Consider the following 19,198-nt stretch of genomic DNA (forward strand, 5'->3'; position numbering starts at 1 on the left):
GAGGACAGGAGCCTATAAGCAGTTAGGATGTGCAAGAACCTATGTAATAACTAGCAAAAGAGGAGCACAGTTGGCCTTAATAACTGGTAGTGAATACAGAGGCAACTCTAAGATGTTTCTTCGTCATTATTTTACCAACTGAAATGGTTCTTGAGGCGTGAAACTTCAGTAGACACCCAGAGCTCTAAATGATGGAGTGAGGGCCGTTTGTAGACAAAGGAAACAAAAATACAAAGGTTTAGAAGGGCATGATGTGGTTAGACTGTGAGAGCATGAGGCCTGTTGAAGGAAAAGGTGCGGATAAGGCCAAGAGAACTAAAGATGGCAGCTAGTGGAAATTCTTGAAGGTCAAGTCAGCATATTCAGCTGTTAATATGTCTGTAGAAAGCAGGGAGTCATTGCAGTGATTTGAGGAAAGGAGTATTATGCTCTAATGGGTGTTTCAGGAAGATAAATTTATTATGCAAAGAATAAACTGGAAAAGTAAAGAACTGGAGCACCAGCTAGGAAGCCAAGACAATGATCTAGGCCAGTGGCTCTCAAACCCACTTGTGCTTCATTCACCTGTTGAGTTTATTTTTAAAAAAAAAAAAACAGGTGGTTGGGCCTCACACCCAGTAACCCAATAGGCCTAAAGTGCCACTAACTGAAAGAAAGGATACAGGAAGAGGAAGAGATTTTAAGGGAATATAACCATTTTTCTTTGGGGCACATTCTTTTTAAGATGCACTTGGAATAAGGAAGTTAATTTAGTGGGTAGACAGAAAAAGGGGTTCTACAATATAAGAAAGGTTCTAATTGGAAATTCATTGGTATCTCATTCAGCATGAATTCAACTTGAACATTCCAAAAGAAAACAAAATGAGTTATCCTTTTCCACAAAAATATCAAAGAAATCTATTGGAACACATTTTGTCTTTAGTAAAAATATATTATTTTAAGATATATAATTTTTAATAGCAGGTAAAGTTCAGTGAGAAAAACAGAATTCACGGTATAGAAATTGCATTTGAAATCAGAAGCCTGTCATGCTACAGTCCATGGGGTCGCAAAGAGTCAGACACAACTGAGCAACTGAACTGAACTGACATTTAAATGCATGTATTAAATAAGAAAATACACGTACTCTGCCCTTTTTAAAGCAGTTGCTCTTGGAAGACGTACTTGGGACAAGCACTTAAAGCCTGAAACAAATGTGAAAACACATTAAAAAGGCTTAAAGAACTTTAAATGTTAATTTTGTTCTGAACCAAAGGTATGAGTTAAAAAGTAAAAACTTATAAACTTACTTATCACATATTTTTCTAAAGACAAGAATTTTGTGAGAATAAAAAGAATCCATCTGTATTCACATGTATTACTATCTGGTCACTGCATTACTTCTGCTCACAGCAGGACTCAGGGGACAGGGTCAGAAATGCAGGATAAACAGGAAGCTGGGCCTGTGGTGCTGGAAGAAGCCTGAGTGGGAGTAGTTAGCATGTGTGGGGAGGCCTCATGAAACTGCTCAGACATGGCTGACTGAGAAAACTGTCTTACCCGTTGGTGTTTCTGTCAGGGAGGAGTGAGGATGGAACTTTCTGGAAAAGGTCACGTGATAAAGATCAACGAATAAGCAGCAGCTCGAGAGTGGAGTCTTATGTAGCTGGCTGTAAGAATAATTCGACAGCTAGTAGGATGCATACTTTACTTTATTACTCCCTAACCCTTGCAATCCTGTCTTTTTCCTCTTTTACTTCTTGGGTTTGAGTGTTGAAAGCCTAACTCCTTCATTTGATTTTTACAGAAGCTTTAGGCAACTAGGGATTCTAATTTCTCAATATAGCTGATTATGGGTGACCATCCCCAAATACTGGACTTGGGGGATTAGAAGGCATAAAACATCTCCTTTTAGCCAGAAGTGCTCTCCTAAAATATCTGTCTCTACATATTACCCCTGCTCCTTCTTTTTTTCCCATTTTTTACCTAATGGCTTTTGGGTGATAAAATCTGTGTGCAATTTGACAAAAGTTTCAGGACTTCCCTTGTAGCTCAGTCAGTAAAGAATCTGCCTGCAGTGCAGGAGACCTGAGTTCAATCCCTGGGTTGGGAAGATCCCCTGGAGAAGGAAATGGCAACCCACTCCAGTATCCTTGACCTGGAAAATCTCATGGACAGTGGAGCCTGGTGGGCTGCAGTCCATGGGGTCGCAAAGAGTTGGGCACGACTGAGCGACTAATATAATAATATAATATATTCAGGGAGGCCAGATAGAGACTTCAGTTCTTAAAAGAACAAACAGAATGGCAAAGTCCCTCTTGTAGATCACAAAGTGAGAGGAAAAAAAACTGGCCAGGAGACTAATCATTCAGCCAGAGGTGCCCATTCAGTATCCATTTTCACACTCCTTACTCCCGCAATGCAGGAAACACAGATTCAATCCCTGGATAGGGAAGATCCCCTGGAGGAGGGCATGGCAACCCACTCTGGTATTCTTGCCTGGAGAATCCCATGGGCAGAGGAGCCTGGCGGGCTACAGTCCATGGAGTTGCAAAAAGCTGGACACGACTGAGCAAGAAAGCAACTGTTAGCAATTGGTGCTGGATGGCTAAACGTATTACAATCAGTTTTTTAATAAGGTTTATGGAGGTCAGGGAATCGAAATTCCCCAAAGTATAGAGTTTGGGTGAAAAACATCAACTGAAGATCACCAAAAGGTAATAATTAAAAAAAAAAAAAAAACAGACCAGGAAGCACTGACTTCTAATACCTCCCATCCTATCACTCTCTCCCCTTTCTCCTTTTTTCCCCGGCTACTGGATCTACGGCAGTCGGACTAGTTTCTGCCCCCCCCACCCCCACTTTGGCAGAATCTAATCTATGAGGAAATTTTTTTAAATTGGAGGATGTTGTGTTGGTTTCTGCTGTACATCAACGTAAATCAGCTATGCTACTGCTGCTGCTAAGTCACTTCATAAGTATACACATATTCCCTCCCTCTTGAGCCTCCCTCCCACCCCACCACCCCACCCCTCTAGGTCATCACAGAGCACCGAGCTGAGCTCCCTGTGATATACAGCAACTTCCCACTATCTATTTTACACATAGTAGTGTATATATGTCAAAGCTACTCTCTCAGTTTGTCTCACCCTCTCCTTACCCTCTGGGTCCACATGTCCATTCCCTACTTCTGCATCTTTATTCCTACCCTGCAAATAGGTTCATTAGCGTGGTCAGACCATTTCTAACTTCCATCATCCTGACACTATGTCCCCTCTATCACCATCATTTTATTGCCCTTTTCAGACACTCTGGCTGTTGTTTGGCCTTTTGTCTGTGTTATTGCCTTTAGGTTGGTTTCAAGGAGTCACAGCTTTAAGTTTACCACTTTGACTGCTGTGGGTGTCTTGCAAAATGAAAATTATTACAAAAGGAGTTCCTGGAACCAGACACCTCCAGCCATGGATCTAGATCCTCAGTCCTAAAATAACTGTGATTCTCAGTTTATGCCTTTTACACCATTTTAACAAATATTCTCATGCTCGCTAAATGTTTTGTGGTCACCTCTCCCCCATCCATGTCATTGATGAGACTATGGGGAAAATCAGGCCTCTGTTTACAATCCTCATAGACTGTGGCTTCTCACAACAATAGAATGTACTAGAGAACAGACTTGTGGTTGCTGGGTGATGGGGGAAGGGATGAACTGGGAGTTTGGGATCAGCAGATGCAAACTATTATATATAGAATGGATAAACAACAAGGTCCTACTGTATAGCACAGGGAACTATATTCAATATCCTATGATAAACTATAATGGAAAAGAATATGAAAAAAAAATTTTTTTAAATAAAAAAATTTTTAAAAAAGAATAGGAAAAAGTATATATATATATGAAATATAAAAGTATATATATATATATGAAATATATAAGTGTATATATATATGAAATATATAAGTATATATATACATAAGTTACATAAGTATATATATACATATATATATATATATATGAAAGAGAAAATGAAGTCGCTCAGTCATGTCCGACTCTTTGTGACCCCATGGACTGTAATGGAAACTATAATGGAAAAGAATAGGAAAAAGTATATATATATATATATGTGTGTGTGTGAAATATATAAGTATATATATACACGTAAGTTATGTAAGTGTATATATATATATATATATATGAAAGTGAAAGTGAAGTTGCTCAGTCATGTCTGACTCTTTGTGACCCCATGGACTGTAGCCTGCCAGGCTCCTCCATCCATGGGATTTTCCAGGCAAGAATACTGGAGTGGGTTGCCATTTCCTTCTCCAATATATACACACATACACAGGTGAGTCACTTTGCTGTACAGAAGAAATTAACACAACACTGTAAATCAACTATACTTCAATAAAAAATTTTAAATAATCATAAAAAACAATAGAATGTAGCAATTGTGAAGGAAACAGTATCTGTATTAACAAATTGAATGCAGATGGAAGGACATGACTGAGCAACTGAGCACAGGAAGGTGGTCCTTCCGCGGAAACCTAGCGCATAGCTAGAACTTGAACCTCACTTGAAATTTCTATAACTGCCTTTCATCTTTTATTTTCCCCTTTATCATCCAGATAGTTGAAGGTCATTTCTGTTGCATTAGGGTCTGCTTAGAGTTTTAGACAGACATAGTCCCATCTCATGGTCTCTATGTATAGATGAATAAGATGTCTTAAAATAATCACACAGGTCAAGAAGGTGAACCAGGAGCCAGCCAACTCCTCCCCTGAATCAGGACATTCCTCCTAACTTCCCCTATCATACCAGAATACTCCTTGCCACCATCATTTTTTCCCCCTATTTTATATACCCTGTATGGTTTGTTTTCATTTTGTTTCAGTGTCTATATGGCTTTCAGGGATACACAGCCTCAATATAAACACCATGAGGGGGTATGACCAGCTCAACAACTAAAATCTAGCAACATATTCTAGGAAAATGCAGTGTCTTCAATTTAGATAGCAGAGAAGACCAGTAGCCTGGCACCTCTTACTTTTTAGCCAGAATCCATCTTTTATTAATACACTATTGGTTCCTCTTTCTTTTTTCCTTGTTCCTTATTGTTTGTTTGCTGGTCACTTTTGTTGCATTAGTTATTTCACTGAAGCTGTGGGTAGCCTTAAGCCCCAATTCTCAACTATGGTTTCACATGATAATAGACTCTAGAAACTTTTTCTAGAAATAAGCAATGGGATAGATATTGGAGGTGGACCAGGAACCAGCAAAATCTCCCTTCTTAGCCATCTCCTCTCTCCTAACTTTTCCATCTTTCTTCCACTGACTCTCCCCTTTACCATCCATGTTTCTTGATCATTTATTTTGTGTTAATGTTTTGAGAGGTTTTAAGAGAGTCAGTCTCAACTTTCTCACCTTGAAGACTGTGATTCACCAACCTAAGTAGGAGATCTAACCAGAGATTATGAATGGGTGAAATGCTTTAAAATAATGGGATAATCTCTTGAATCCAAATGTTATTATTATAATTTTTCCATTTCTGTGTCTTTGGTTTCTATTTGCTTTGTCAATAATTGAGAAAGATATGTTAAAACTAAATTTACTCCTATTGATTTCAGTCCATGGAATTACAGTCCGTGGAATTCTCCAGGCCAGAATACTGGAGTGGGTAGCCTTTCCCTTCTCCAGGGGATCTTTCCAACCCAGGGATCGAACCCCAGTCTCCCACATCACAGGCAGATTCTTTAGCAGCTGAGCTATAAGGGAAGCCCAAAAATACTGGAGTGGGTAGCCTATCCCTTCTCCAGCGGATCTTCCTGACCCAGGAATCGAACCGGGGCCTCCTGCATTGCAGGTGGATTGTTTCCCAACTGAGCTATCCGGGAAGACCTTGGTTTTAAATATAATAATAATGGGATAGGAGAAGTAGGAGCAGGAGAGCTAGCCCCTGCCCCTCAGTCCGTACTTCTCTCCTAACATCCATCTTCGTACACTTACCCCCACTCTTTCATTGATTCCACTTTCCTTTCTGGATGTTGTATCATCACCTCTGCTGTATGTCTTTACATTGGTTTGGGGGGATCTTCAGCCTGCCTTTAGCATTACAAGTGTCATAACCATAAAAATCCAAAGATTATTATGGGATGCTGCAATGCCTTCAAATGGGAGAGAAGGACCGGAATCCAACCAAAACTGCCCTTTAAGCAGACCCTCTCTCTGAATTGCCATCAGCCTTCTCTCTCTTTCCTCCTTTCCCCTCCTTTGTGTTAGATGTCAGCTCTGCATTAGTGTATGTCTGAGGAGGCTATAGAAAGAATCAAGCTTTAATTTTTACAATCCTGTGGACTGTCAGTGGCATTTGAATCATGTAATTTAACAATAGTTGATACCAAAAGAAAATTTTTTTTAAAAAGTGTTAGAAATAGAAGGACAATCAAGCATCAATCAACTCCTGCCTTTTAGCCAGAATAGCTTTCTTTATATCCTCTTCTCTACCATTTGCCTGATTTCTCTTTTTCCCTTCTATGTCCTTGATAATTGTTGGTTAGCTCTGCTGCATTCGTGTTTTTTTCAGAGGGATTAGGGAAAATCCAGCCTTGATTATCTCAACCTTGAGAACTGTGACTCACTGCATCTAAATACTGGGCACCGGGGCAACATTCAAGCTGTAGAATCTGATAAGAGATCACAAACAAACTGTACACAAATAGGACAGAAGCAGAGTTAGGACCAGGAGCCAGCCTACTTTTGCCCTTTAGCAGCAAGATCTCTCCTTTCATCTTCCTAAAAATCTATTACCTCCTGTTTTTGTTTGTTTTTTGTATTATTTTGTTTTGTTCTTGGCCATACTGTGCAGCTTGTGGGATCTTAGTTCCCCGACCAGGGATCAAACCCATGCCCCCTGCAGTGGAAGCACAGAGTATTAACCACTGGACCACCAGGGGAAACCCCTCTCCTTTCTTTTTCTACCATACTTCTCTCTCCATTTTGTCCATGGGGCTGTGTTAGGCTTTCTGCCCATGTGGATGGGTAAGCCCTCAGGACAGCTGGCAAAGCTAATGTTGTGGAGGTCTTGCCAGATGAACAAACCATTTGAGGTGACCTTCCCCTGGGTTGATTTGTGCTGCTGAGGAGGCATTCCAGGCTATCCCAGTCTGAGAAGTGCCAGAACTGGGATTACATGGGCTGACTGAGAAACTTCTAGGTCCTCAGTGATATGGTTGCTGTGAGGTAGAAACATGAGTGCAGAGTGTTCTTATGAAGATACTTCCAAATTACAGTATGTTTAATAGGGAGGAAGACAGCCAAGCGGGAATACACGGGGCCTGTGTGGCAGAGCAAAGCCTTCTGGAAGTAAGTGGAGGTGATTGGTGAGGTAACTTTGAGTTGGACCACTCTTTTTAGTGTCTCTGCTGAGAAAAAGGTAGTGAGGTAAAATGTTTCTGGGGGGTGCTGTGGTGAGTAACCAGACTGAAGTGCTGGCTCTTATGCCTTAAGGCAGACGTGAGATTTCTGGGATCCTTTCTCTCACCCTCCCTGTTGTTAATCCTGTGTTGCCATTTTAACATGCTATGGTATGAAGGAAATGGGAGTGTGAGGCTTATCCAAAGTATAAATGGCACAGGAAATACTACTTCCCAGGGCAGACTATGGCCATTGACCCTGGGGACCAAGATGGTGGCAGAAGCTTTCTCAACCCTTTTCTTTCAAAGAAAGGGGCTCCCTCTTTCAGGCAGACACCAGACAGCCCCCACCAGCAGACAGATGGACAGTTGCTCAATGCTCTTGTGTAATGCTTTTAAACTGGCAAATATGGTTTGGTACAGCAAATGACTTAAAGCCATTTGTTGAAGTTTTGTCCTCGGCTCTCTATTTGTACGTATGTTAAGGGGGTGAAAGTTGGGAATTGGATAATAGTTAGGCTTAAGCCCCATCTGGAGCCTCTGCGAGCCTTTCTGCTGATTGTTGTGCAAAGGGGAACAAATTGGAGAAATCATTGAGTCTTTGTTTATTTCAGGAAGGAGACCTTTGGGAGAAAACGCATCCTAACAAGTTAATGTTCATTTTAAAAACATCTTGTGATCATTGGAAAGGAGGAATAGTTCTCAGTGATGCAAATTCTTTGGCTCATATCCCACTTATGAAAGGAAGAGGAATGGGGTGAAGAGTAATAATTGAAAACGCTGCTTCACTAAAATATTTTCTACGACTGCCTTGTTGCCCATATAAAAGAAACACAGAATTAAAAGAAGCAGGCATCAGAATGGTAACTAGAGAGGCATACAAGAGCAGGGTTTCTGGGTATTGGTTACATTCATGTGTTCAGGTTGTGAAAATTCATCAGCCTATACTTAAAGATGTGTGCACTTTTCTATATGATTATTATACTTCAATGAAAACTTAGAATGCAGAAAAAGAAAACTTTTGAGAACTAGTAGGGATTTAAGTGATATAATGTATGCATTTATCAACCCATTGCGTGGTATATTTAAGATTTGTGCATTTTATTGGACGTAAATTTTATCAAAAGAAAGAAAGAAAGGGGGGTTTCCCTGGTGGCTCAGTGGTTAAGACTTTGCCTTCCAATACAGGGGATGCGGGTTCAGTCCCTGATTGGGGAGCTAAGATCCCACATGACTCATGGCCAAAAAACCAAAATGTAAAAAATGGAAGCAATATTGTAACAAATTGAATAAAGACTTTAAAAAGAAAGCTTAAAAAAAAAAGAAGCAGCAGCAGAAGAAGGAAGGAAAGGAAGGATGAAAACTTCAAGCACTGAACTCTAGTTAATGACCTACATGCTGAAGTCTCTGGTATGAAGTATTCTAACATCTGCAACTTTCTTTGAAAAGTATCCAAACAATGAAATGGATTGATGGATGGATAGAAAAATGTTAGTTGTGAAATCTGAACTGACTACTTCATTTTCATTGTATAATTCTTTCAACTTTATTTTTGAAACAATTTTATATGTAAATGTTTGGGAGGAGAATCTAAAGGAAGGGGAAAGAATTATTTAAATTTATTTATGAATATAAATATTGGCTCCAACCCACTGAGGGCATCAAAAGCAACTAGCAAAAGACAGTTATCCAGCAGAAATAGCAGGAACTCCTGGGAGAGGTGTCTCAGAAAATAACAATGCCCAGTGGAACTTGTGATACCCAGGTGAAGATGACATGATATGAACATGAAGATATTCCTTCAGGAGGCTTAGGTGGCAGAGACAACAGACAGAAACCAGAACAAAAGAAGAAAATGGTGGATGCTATGAAGTAGATGTCAAAACTCATTCATGGGCTCATGTGAGACATACCCTGGGGTTTGTACCATCACATACACCCAAGCTGTCAGTTTCACTCTTTGGCATTTTTGTAAATTACAAATGTTGAAATTACTCATCATTCAAATCTGAAAAGCAATCTGCTGCATTTGGCATGTTAACTAGGACCAACTTTTTCAACAGTTTCCAGTTATATGAGTCATTGTATTTGTATTCATTTAAGAAAGATTAAAAAATATAGGTAAATGAAAAAAATAAAAACATTCACTTAAAATTGACTCTGATGTTTGTCCTTTCAGCCACTACACTAAATAAAAACATGGGCACTAAAATGGAAGGATGTATATTTTCTCCATCATGCCTGTAGTTTCAGAGTGCCCCAAGAATTAGTCTGTATCAGGGGTTGTTTGTTTGTTGTGATTTTTGTTTTTCGTTGAGATATAATTGACATGTAACCATGTGTCCAGGGTTTTTTTGATTGCTAAAGAAGGATCTTGGGAAAGGAACTTTCATTTCCTTCTTAGCATTGTAACAGATACAATGAGTAAGAATGCATGACCTCTCAGAATCACAGCTCTCTCTCAATCTCTTTCTAGGGTTTTACCGATATTTTGCTAGAAAGAGTCATGCATGGAGGAGCCAACATTACAGGATTCCAGATTGTCAACAACGAAAACCCTATGGTTCAGCAGTTCATTCAGCGCTGGGTGAGGCTGGATGAAAGGGAATTTCCTGAAGCCAAGAATGCACCACTAAAGGTAATGTTCCTCAGCATGTAGAAACCTTAGGCCAGCTTTCCAGAGCATCTTAGTATGGCCCTTATATATTTATGGCCATCCAGTGATCAAGTGGTTGTCCCTCACAAGTGTTTCAAGGATGCTAAAACACAACTGCAGGTGATGCTCCTGCATTTGAAAACTAAATTTGCAAATAAAGAAGCTATTGAGAAGAAGGTGTTTAAAACCCAGTGTTTGGAAATGGTAACTTATTTTTTTTAATGAATTTCATTTTTAATATGCTTATAACTTACAATTTTACAAGAACCTAAATTGGACAAAGGGTGGGGGCAGTGGGAATAGGTAAGGAAAATTGATAGTCTGAAATGGAAAATTAGATTTTACATTATTGATGTGATTGCTTTGTGTTAATAAGTTTCATGAATCTCAGAAGACCCAAGTGAATTAGGTTCTAATACAGAGTATGTGTTGCCTATGCATATATTGAATGGAAATGTTTTCCTGCCTATAAAAGTATCTTTAAATAATTAGATTACCTAAGTTGCTCATTCTCATGAAATCAAGATAAGAACATTAAAAGCAGAAAGTTCTGCTTAAAGTGCACATTTTTCATTCGTGTTCCCCTATGGCTAGAAATCCTATTATTTTAAAATCAGGAATTAAAACAGATAAATGGGGGAAAGTTATTCATGTTACACAAAGGATCTTTCCAATGAATTTTAAGTAACCCATTCCCTTAGTGCATTGATTTAAGTATGAAACAGACTTTAAATTCTTCCTTCCTGATACAGTGAACGCATGTATGTTCCATGACTGTGGATCCTTGTGATCTAGATGAGGAATCAAAGTAGAGCCAAGGTTCAAGGCCCTTCCCTAAAAAAGGAGAGGGGAGGGGGCATTTCCTTTCTTATGGTTTCAAGATGCTCATCCTCACATCTTTCCTCCCTGGGAAGAATACAATAAAGAGGAACGTAGGGCACATAGACAGAAGAGAGATACATTCTGAATCACCCATGCAGGACCACCCTGTATGGGTCACATCAACATAATACAAGTGCGACCTTACCTTGTGCAATTGATATGTTCTAGAAAAGTTGTAAGTTATAAGTTAAACACCTTTTTTAAAAAATAATTGAAGCCACGCAGTAGTTAAGTGGTCCTCTGTGGTTGTATTGATTACATCATACATGCCAGATTTTTCCAGTGGCCTCATATGTTTCAGTAAATATGGCCACAATTCCTATGACAAATCATTTGTAGTCAAATCTCTTTTTTAAGATGATGATTTTATTTTTTATTGAGGTATGACATATGACACTGTATTAGCTTTAAGCACACAACATAATGATTTGATATATATATATATATATATATATAGTAAAATGATCACCACAATAAGTTAACATTACCACCACAGTTAGAGTTTTTTCTCATGATGAGAACTTTTAAAATCTATTCTCCTCGCAACTTTCAAAAATATTTACAAGGCAATATTATTAAACATAGTTACCATGGTATACATTATAGCCCCAGAACTTATCAATCTTATAACTAGAAGTTTATACCTTTTGACCATCTTCATTCATTTTTCCCTATTCCCCAGCCCTCACCTCTGGCAACCACTGTTCTACTCTCTGTTTCTAATGAATTCATTTTGGGGGAGGATCCACATATAAGTGAGATCATACAGTATTTGTCTTTCTCTGTCTGACTTATTTCACTTAACATAATGCCATCTGCCTATCAAAAATTGCAGCATTTCTTTCTTTTGATGGATTACTGAGTAATAGTGCATTGTGTTCTATGCATGCATGTATATTTTTACTGAAATACAGTTGACATATGAGTATATATGTGTATGGTATGTATCACTTTCTTTCCTTATCCATTCACCATTTGATGATTTGAGGGATACAGGTTTGTTCCGTGTGCTCACTATTGTAAATACTGCTGCAATGAATACAGGGGATGTGAACATTTCTTTGAGACAGTGACTTTATTTCCTTCAGATGTATGTCCAAGAGTGGAATTGCTAGATCATATGGTAATTCTATTTTTAATTTTTTGAGGAACCTCCATATTGTTTTCCACAGTGACTGTGCCATTTTACATTCCTGTCAGCAGTGCATGAGGGTTCCCTTTTCTTCACATGCTCACCAGTGCTTACTGTTGTCTTTTTACAATAGCCATTTTCATAGGTGTGAGGTAATATCTCCCTATGGTTTTGATTTGTATTTCTTTAATGAGTCAAATCTTTTTATGGGTTAAATCTGCCCATACACCTAGGTGAGCTTATACAAACATATTTTCATACAACTGCCTATCCACTGTGTTGCCATCCTTAGATTTAGCAGGCAATAAGTAGAGGAAAACAATTCATTTAGTCAATATTTTACGTGTATCTACAATCTGTCAGACATTATGTTAAGCACAAAAAAAAATGGACAAGAGTAAAAGTCTGAAAAGGGTACTAAAGAGTCATTTATGCCTGTTCAGAAGCTGTAGAGGTTGTGCAAAAGGGAAAGAAGACAATCTCAGCTCTGGATTATCCATTGGTAACTCATAATATGTATGATGCAAAATTCTCAGAATTTACTGAGAAGAACTGCTCAGGCTTATAAGCAAAACCCTTCAAATAACTTAGGAAAATGGAATATTTCAATAGATGGTTACAACTTTCAGATTATTTTGACTTGTAGTACCCATTATGGAACCTTGCTCTATATCAATCATGCAAAAAGTCTGCTTTAGAAAATCATGGACAATATTTTTGATTAGAAAATAAAATTTTCTAGAAATTAAAATTCTGATGCTTAATTTAGTCTATATTTTATGAACATTTCCTTTGGGGGCTTTTTTTAGATACTCACACTTTGGTAAGTAGAAGCTGAAAAAGTAGAAAATTAAATAGCTATTTTGGCATGGCTTGGAGAGGACTACAGTAAGATTGCTGACAATTTATGCAGTCAGCTGGAAAAAAATCACTGCCATGTTGGCTGTATGTAGTGTGAAGATTGTTTTTTTCATAAGAGAACATATGTCCCTTGCTACTGTCATAATTGATATAAGAAAAGTAACATGAGAAAAGTCAGAAAAGTAAATTGATAGTTGTAAAGACGACAATGTATTCACTCACAATTGTATAGGGACATACTATAGAGAGAGACAATTCCCTCTAGGACATTTTTAGCTTCATTTTTTTAAAAAATCAAGGGTTCTATATTCTACCAGTATTTGTCACCCCTGCAAAACAGGGGCCAGCTTATTTTAATCATACTTTGTTGATTCATTTAATGAAAAGGCATCCACCATGTCAACTGCAGATAATCAAATCCCTTGTGTTAAATGACTGGCCTCATCCTTAGTAGAGCATATCATTACAATTTATCCAAGGTAGAGACAGTAACTGTTCTTGAAACTGTTCATGCTTGGAAAAGGTAGCATCAAGAAGTATTGCCTATGAGTTGTAAACGTTATCAGATTTAAAACTCAACAACAATTGTAATTTTATACCATGGAAAACCAGCTTTAGATTTTGCTACCCCATCACCACCGCCTCCCCCAGGAAACAAAAACTGATTTATTGCTGGTCAGAAGTCCCAGCTCACCAGAAACATGATCCAGACAGAAATGATTAATGTTTCCCTCCAAATTAATTTCAAGCTGTCTAACTTAGCTATTTCCATTTTCCCCTAAGTAAACACCAGATCTGAATTTTCTATTAGAAACAGCAATAACCCAACCTTGCTTTAGGATATGCTATTTCCTCTTCAATCTACATATGCCATCCTTTAACTTCCCACATATTTCACTCTTTATAAAGGACCTGGCCTTTTTAGTAGTCACTCACTCAGTACAAAACACAGCATTGAGAACAAGAGAGTGATTCCCTTGAGCCATTTGATCTTAACAATCTTAACCTGTGTGCACATGAGGTAAGCTGCATCATTCTAGAATGGATCAAAGTCAGGCTTGCCCAGAGAGATCCGCTGATTCAAATAATTAAGAGGGTGAGTTCATAGAACAAGAGTTGGAAATGAATGAAAATAAGGAACGAGGCAAGTTTGGAGAGCCTCGTTTGTCATGATATCTTGTTTTCCATACGTCCATTTCAGTACACATCTGCACTGACTCACGATGCAATACTGGTCATAGCAGAAGCTTTCCGCTACCTGAGGAGGCAGCGAGTGGATGTGTCCCGGAGAGGCAGTGCTGGAGACTGCTTAGCAAACCCTGCTGTGCCCTGGAGTCAAGGAATTGATATTGAGAGAGCTCTGAAAATGGTAACGCCCATAATGGGTAATTGGGGTGGGGGTACCTTAAGTGAAAGTGAAAGTCGCTGAGTTGTGTCCAACTCTTTGCAACGCTATGGACTGTAGCCCACCAGGCTTCTCTGTCCTTGGAATTCTCCAGGCCAGAGTACTGGAGTGGGTTGCCATTCCCTTCTCCAGGGGATCTTCCCAACCCAGGGATCGAACCCAGGTCTCCTGCATTGCAGGCGGATTCTTTACCATCTGGGCCACCAGGGAAGCCAGGGGTATCTTGCAAAGACCCAAAAGGACCTCAATCCTGAGAAAAGACACCATAAAAGGAAGAAGATCAGAGTCTATAGACTGTTCAAAGTATACAGAAAGATAAGCATCTATATTTATTCATCAAAATCTAGGCATCTAAAACTAGAAGGTTCTTCCTTGAAGCTTGAGAAATGGTATCAGTAAATTTAGGGCAAATGAATATTTAGTTCTGTACTACAGTGTGGAGAGTAAATCAAGCTCAATATCCTTGAAAGTTGCGGATTGAACATGAAAATGGCTTTCCAAAAATTCAGACTTTCCAGAAAATGACATTACTTAGGGGGACTAGAGTATTCTCTAGGAAGCTCCTAATTTCAAGGTAGACGTTACTGGCATCCTGACTTATCAGCCAATTATTAGCCTGGATGGACTGTGGAATAGAGCCAGTGTGATAATGTTTCTATTATCAAAAAGAACCTGTAATACTATATTCTACAAGGTGAGAGTCAGGAATACGATCCCGTTTTAGGCCTACTTAAGAGGCTTTTCCCCAATGCCTTAGAGAAAAATCCTAAAGAAAAGTACAAGGAATCAATGGCTAGACAGTCAAATAGGTCATTTGTTTTTAGTAGTTACTGGGTGGGAGAGCATTTCAGGCTTTGAGCAGTATCCTTTGAACAGATTCCATTATTCACACTAGGAGGAGCATCACCCATTCAGTGCAGCTTTCCAAGCAAAAGATCTTTCCTGAATATTTTGCTTTATGCTACATACGCCTTCTTGCATTAAAATGAGCCTTCAGCAGTACAAGACTCTCTTATTTCTCCTTCTTTAATTATCCTGATGTTTGGAATATCCAAATCAACAAAGAGATCAACAATGATAAGAGAATTCTGTGCACAACCCAGCAACGAAGAGTCTGTAATGGCCTCATAACATACATCATTTTGTGTAGTTGGCTCTCTTACTGCTGCCTTCAATTTGCCAAGTTGGAAGCATTCAATCAAAAAGGGTTAGTAGCCCCTGTGTGTCTCTCCAAGAAAGAGATATGACTCATTCTCCCATCATGCAGATTTTTGTGTCATTATGTCAGTCCCTAACAAATGCCCTGAGTGTAGTTTTATGGAGGTAGCACTGCACAATTTTTGAAGAGCAGTTAATTAAATTCAACCTTCATAGCTGTTACAAGATTTGTATTGTCAGGTGAAACATAATGATGAGTGAAATATAAAACTCCCTCAGAGTGAATCAAAAGGAGTTTTCATCAACAAAAACCTCAAGGGGCAAGTGCCAGCATCTCCAATTGACTCCCCATTCATGACACAATTGACTCTCTTTCCCCAATACAAAACTAGCTACCAGAGTGAAGGGTGAGAAATGAATTTGGCAAGACAAAAATTAGACTGATCATATTATGGCACAAATTGTTTCTGAATGTCTGACTCACTGATAAAGCTCAAGCTGTAAGCCAGGTAAGTAACCTTCCTCCCCAGGCCCTCATGATCAGACACTCAACGGGAAGGATGTTTTTCCTCTTTCCATAGGCCAGCCTATGGCTTCAGAGGGGCTACATAGTATCAGCTTCTTCCCAAAGTACCTGTTACCTTGTAACAAATGATTGGTTTTCACAGGACTGCTAGAGAGGATGGCCTAAAAAGCACTAAAGACTTTACCATATTAAAAGAAATTCCATTTTATTTAAGTTAGTTAAAAGTGAGAATGCATGATGCAAAAGCATCCCTCATTGTGACTAGCACATAGTTGTTGCTCAACCAATCATTCTCTTCCTTCGAAGAAATCTGGCAAACAAAATCATTGCCTGACAGGCTCCAAAGGGGCCTGTTTTAATGAATAAATAATCACACCATTCATTTAGCAAATATTTACTGAGCACCAACAACTATGTATCAGGCTCCAAGTTAATATGCAAACATGAAATAATATGAGGGAACTCATATTTAAATTGCTAATATGTAAAGAAGTGCTTTTGAAAACCTTACAGCCACTTGCAGATCAGGTAATGATTATCCTTACAATCTACCAACAGTGCAAAGATTAGCCTTAGCGTGGTCTACTGAAATATGTCACAATTCTAAGTCATTGAACATTGTCCACTGGTTCAGTAAGCATTTATTGAACCCCTGCTTTATCCCAGGCTCTGGATTCGTTGCCAAGAACACAGAAAAAGAATGTCTTTCCATCTTTAGATGCTCCCAGTCTAGCAGGGGAGGCGGAAATACATAGATGATTTAAATGTTATGGTGAAGTTCCACATGGAGTGCTATGAGAACCCAGAGGAGAAGCACCTAATATAGCCTGAGGTGCAGGGTGGAGAGGATTGGGAAACTGTCACTGACATTCATATCCTTAAAAATAGACTTCTCTCTGAGTGGTAGTCCAATTCGACTTGTGCTCACCAAAAGTTCTAATCAGTCTAGGCTGTTGTCCAGTTTGCAGATCATGCTCAGATAGGCTGAATCTTTAGAAATATACAATTCTTAATGAGACTGGAAGCCTTTGCTATTTTCAGCAATGAAGGATTTCCTTAATACGTTCCTCTGCCAATGTCTCTACCCTACCTATCTCCTCTCCCAGAGTTCAATGCTCAAAATAGAGTGTAAAGAACCCTTCATGCATCACAGACCCATCCCTCATGCATACATCAGACCCATCCCTCCACAAAGAATCTTTTCTTTAACCAGAAGCATGATGTCACCTTCTCTGCAAGCCTAAGCTGACAGTAGTGCTTAGGTTTGTTGGGTCAGTAGGACAATCGTCTTGTCTTCAGGAAGTCACATGGGGGCATTTCTCCTTCAACAGATATTCCATGGTCTCCTATAGGTGGTGAACAAGGCCCCTCCCTTTAAAAGGATGCTCACTACTATTTGCCGTCAATTTTCTCTTCTGCCGCACAAGCCTATTACCACTTCTGACCTGCTTAACAAACAGCTTGTCATTTTTCTATAAGTGATGAAAAAGTATTCCGTCCTTTCATCGTGGGAGAATAAGACAGATTCTTTTTCTCTGAAGCAAATTCCTTGACCCGTACTCACCAGCTAAGTAATTCAAGTGGGTAACAATAATGCCATATTTAGAGAAGGTCTTTCATCCAGTGTCCTTGAACTGTAAAAAATAGATAAGGAAATCTCTCCACCCATTAGAGGTAGCCTCTTATTAGTTCATAATACGGGACCCAGACCAAGGAAAAATCATGCCTCTGTATTTGGCATCCCAACCAGATGTTCAGGCTATTCCAGCACCTCTGTTTTCTGAGCATTCATTCCTGATTCCCTCGACTTAACAAATTTCATCAGTCTATAGATTATCCCTCCATGACCTAGCTCTTCATACCTGTCTGTAGCTAGGAATAGGTTAAATAAGAAGAAAAACTCAGTCCTGTTACTATGGTAGTTGGTAAATATGTAAACCCCTCAAGACTTAGAAACAAAACTCATCTTGATTAATAATAATTATTATTATTAATAGAGCTAACATATATTGCAATACTCAGCACATGCCAGATACTGATCTAAACATGACATGTGGATAGCTCATTTAATCCTCCCAATAACTCAGTGGGATACGTACCACAAGGCTTTCCCATTTTACAGATTAGTACACTGAAGTACAAAAGCATTAAGGAACATCCCCAAGGTCATACAGTTAGTAAGTGATGAAGTTATGGTATGAAGCCAGGAGCTTCAGAGCCTGTGTGACTGAAATCAGTTTATGTTCAGACACCGAGAATACTAAGATAAGATAGTCACAGTCCCCAAGGAACTCACAGTCCAGAAGAACACATTATCCTAGTTAAGAATACTCTTTGGGATACTCTTTTCACAAAAAACTAATGGTAGAAATTTCAAGTCCTTGAAAAAGTAGTAGCAGGGCCCTTGCTGTATCATATAAGAAACTGCTTGTCAAAAGAAAAAATCAGTATCATATATTAACACATATATGTGGAATCAAGAAAAATGATTTGGATGATCTTATTTGTGAAGCAGAAATAAGACACAGATGTAGAGAACAAATATATGGATACCAAGGGGGAAAGGGGGTGGTGGGATGAATTAGGAGATTGGGATTGACATATATATACTATTGATGCTATGTATAAAATAGATAGCTAATGAAAACCTACTCTGTGGCACAAGGACCTCTACTCATTGCTCTGTGGTGAGCTGTATGGGAAGGAAAAGCAGAAAGAGGGGATTATGTGGATAACTGACTCGCTTCACGATACAGCAGCAACTAACACAACATTGTAAGGCAACTAGACTCTAATACAAAAGAAACTGCCTGTCACACCACTCAGAGCTTCATTAAAAGCCATACTTACAAAATACTGGGGAGAAAATGGAGATCTCTGGAGACCTGATCTGGTGGATATAGCTCATTGGCTCAAGATAAACGTTCTCTAATATTCCAAGATCTGTCCATAGACCTCATTGCAAAGAACTTAGAAGGCAATATTGTGGTGCTATTTAAAAATTTTACATTTTCCCCTTTCTACAAGGTGCAAGTACAAGGAATGACTGGAAACATACAATTTGACACTTATGGACGGAGGACAAATTATACCATCGATGTGTATGAAATGAAAGTCACTGGCTCTCGGAAAGTAAGTAACCCAAACAGATATCCTAGTGAAAAATCTCTCAGAAAGTGATAGCCCTCAGAT

General features: G+C 38.9%; 1 protein-coding gene across 1 annotated transcript in view; it reads left to right on the plus strand.

Moving 5' to 3' along the window:
* GRIA3 (glutamate ionotropic receptor AMPA type subunit 3) overlaps positions 1 to 19,198 on the plus strand; it is a 292,117-nt gene that overhangs the window by 184,746 nt on the left and 88,173 nt on the right. The window contains 3 exon segments of the mRNA XM_070464057.1: positions 9,863 to 10,024; positions 14,119 to 14,286; positions 19,034 to 19,138. Of these exon segments, the coding sequence (XP_070320158.1) occupies positions 9,863 to 10,024; positions 14,119 to 14,286; positions 19,034 to 19,138 (435 nt within the window).

Source organism: Odocoileus virginianus, unplaced genomic scaffold (assembly GCF_023699985.2).
Source record: "Odocoileus virginianus isolate 20LAN1187 ecotype Illinois unplaced genomic scaffold, Ovbor_1.2 Unplaced_Contig_12, whole genome shotgun sequence".
NCBI lineage: Eukaryota > Metazoa > Chordata > Mammalia > Artiodactyla > Cervidae > Odocoileus > Odocoileus virginianus.